At 45.3% G+C, this 2,504-nt stretch overlaps 1 protein-coding gene across 1 annotated transcript; it reads left to right on the plus strand.

Moving 5' to 3' along the window:
- Window positions 1–899: 899 nt before the first annotated feature.
- Window positions 900–2,504, plus strand: LOC132870722 (uncharacterized). The gene is made up of 2 exons (XM_060904516.1): window positions 900–1,883; window positions 2,112–2,504. Exons 1-2 carry the CDS (start codon window positions 1,271–1,273, stop codon window positions 2,132–2,134), a joined length of 636 nt encoding a protein of 211 aa, XP_060760499.1. The 5' UTR covers window positions 900–1,270; the 3' UTR covers window positions 2,135–2,504.

Here is a 2,504-nt window from a genome sequence, read left to right on the forward strand (position 1 = left end):
AACTGAATGACAGACACTCCAAATAAATCAGATTAAAACAAACATGTAATTGTTGATATGGCGAAGTTTTCTGCGAGGAGACGTTTGCGTTTATGGAAGGAGTCTCCAGTTTCAGCACTTTCTAAAGTTGTTTTTTAATAAGAACAAATAAGCAAGTGTTTTAAGAGGGATAAAATACCTGCTGAAAAGAATGTATTGAAATGTTTTATTCCTTCCATAACTTACAGTATTATATACAAAAATGTGAATTTTGGCTATCGGTCACCCTACATGCAGTACTTGTGTTTATTTCATTCAACATTGTGTCAGGACTACATTACCCATCAGCCCCTGCACTTAGTCACATGTCTCACTGATCACCCTAACCTGTGTCTTGTTAAACACCCTATTTAAGTTCTGTGAGGTTAGCTTTTGTTTATTATTGTGGTCATTAGTCATATGTTGCCCATTATGTGTTTTTTTTTGGGGGGGGTTTCCACCTTTATTGGATAGGACAGTGTAGAGACAGGAAATGAGCGGGAGAGAGACGGGGAGGGATCGGGAAATGACCTCGGGTCGGAATCGAATCCGGGTCCCCAGATTTATGGTATGGCGCCTTATCCACCTGAGCCACGACGCCCCCGCCTATTATGTGTTTTGATTCCATGTTCATGCTCGTAGTTTGGTTTTGTTTGAGTGCTTGTGTTTTAATTTATTTCAGTAAAAGTCTGCAGTTGCATCTCTCTTTACTTATTTTCCTGATAGAACACTAAAAGTATGTAAAGATGGATGAAGGTGTAGATTTTTAATAATTCCCCAAAGCCAGAGGGGGAAGTAATGTCCTCCTCAAAGCAAGAGGGAGGGAAGTGACATACACTATAAAGCAAGGGGAGGAGGAACATCCTCAGTGGAGCAAGAAAGTGGCATGATGCCCTCAGCAGTGCAAGGAAGCAGACCGAAGCCTTCGGCGGAGCAAGGAAGCCGGAGCAATGTCCTTGGCAGAGCAAGGAAGCCAGAGCGACGTCCTCAGCAGAGCAAGGAAGCAGAGCGACGCCTTAAGCAGAATAAGGAAGCAGAGCGACGCCCTTGGCAGAACAAGGAAGTGGCGCAAAGCCCTCGGCAGAGCAAGGAAGCAGAGCGACACCCTTAGCAGAGCAAGGAAGTGGCATGAAGCCCTCGGTGGAGCAAGGAAGCAGATTGATGCCATCGGCAGATCAAGGAAGCAGAGTGATGCCATCGGCAGATCAAGGAAGCAGAGTGATGCCCTTGACAGAGCAAGGAAGCCAGAGCGATGTCCTTGGTGGAACAAGGAAACAGAGTGATGCCCTTGGCAGAGCAAGGAAGTGGCACGGCACCCTCAGCAGAGCAAGGAAGCAGAGCAATGCCCTTGACGGAGCAAGGAAGTTGGCACAACATCCTCAGTGGAGCAAGGAAGCAGCGCAATGCCCTCGGCAGAACAAGGAGGCCAGATCAACGTCCTTGGTGGAGCAAGAAAACCGGAGTGATGTCCTTGGCGGAGCAAGGAAGCAGCACCCTCAGCATCCTCAGCACCCAAAATATAAATGCAGCAGATTTTTTCAGTGTCCAGGAAGCCCTCCTGGAAAAGTCCCGCCTGGTGTGGAAGGAAATGACAAAGAATGGCTCGATGCCATGCGCTCCCTCAGAAAACCAAGATGGAATCATTTCCAACCCTTCCTTCCTCACCGAGGGCGTCACTCTGCCTCCTTGCTCTACAGAGGAAGTCATGAGGACGTCCCCCTATCCCAGAGAGGACACCATTATGGCTCACAGCCTCATTATAGGCGTCACTCTGCCTCCTTGCTCCGCCGAGGACATCACTATGCCTCCCGCCTCCTCTTCGGACATCGTGCTGAGGATGTCACTCCACCCCATTGCTTCGCAGTGTATGTCATTTCTCTCTGTTGCTTTGCAGAGGACGTCAATCTGCCCCTTTGGGGCAAAAAAAATATACACTTAAAAATCTACACTTTCCTGACACATTGTCATGTTTGCTAGAGTTATGTTCTGTTTTTGAACAATGCTCATTTTTAACAGTAATTATAATCCTGTGTATGACCTGTTGTGCAAATTCTTTGTTTCCTGTTTTGTGTGTGTCTTAACATTTTGGACAGTTCTTACAACAGCTGCTGCTTAAGTGAGAACAGACAAGTACTTGCATAACCTACGGCACCCTGAGGCTTTGAGGAACATGTCACATGAAATAAAATGAAGGCCACGTGCAAGCACATGCTCTGCAGAAAATGTATGCTAATAGACCCAAAACCATAATAAAGCCAATGTGTGTCAAAATAGATTTTGGTTCATGCCAACAGCAAGATTTTTTTTTTTACATGTTAAGGTTTACAGATCCAAAATCCACAACATTTTATGGAAGTGCAAACTGTAAACAGGTGGAGTAAATCTTTTATCTGCATTATGTATTCAGGTCGGCGTCTTTGTTTTCATATCATGACCTCAGTAACTGTCACAGAAATAAACATTACAGTTGAGAAAGTTAAAAAAAA

Source organism: Neoarius graeffei, chromosome 22 (assembly GCF_027579695.1).
Source record: "Neoarius graeffei isolate fNeoGra1 chromosome 22, fNeoGra1.pri, whole genome shotgun sequence".
Taxonomy (NCBI): domain Eukaryota; kingdom Metazoa; phylum Chordata; class Actinopteri; order Siluriformes; family Ariidae; genus Neoarius; species Neoarius graeffei.

Excerpts from the sequence above, each read along its gene's own strand:
- LOC132870722 (XM_060904516.1), top strand. The coding sequence starts at position 1,271 with ATGTCCTTGGTGGAACAAGGAAACAGAGTGATGCCCTTGGCAGAGCAA. Across the intron at positions 1,884-2,111 it reads CCACCCCATTGCTTCGCAGT|TTCTTACAACAGCTGCTGCT; the intron begins GTATGTCATTTC and ends CATTTTGGACAG.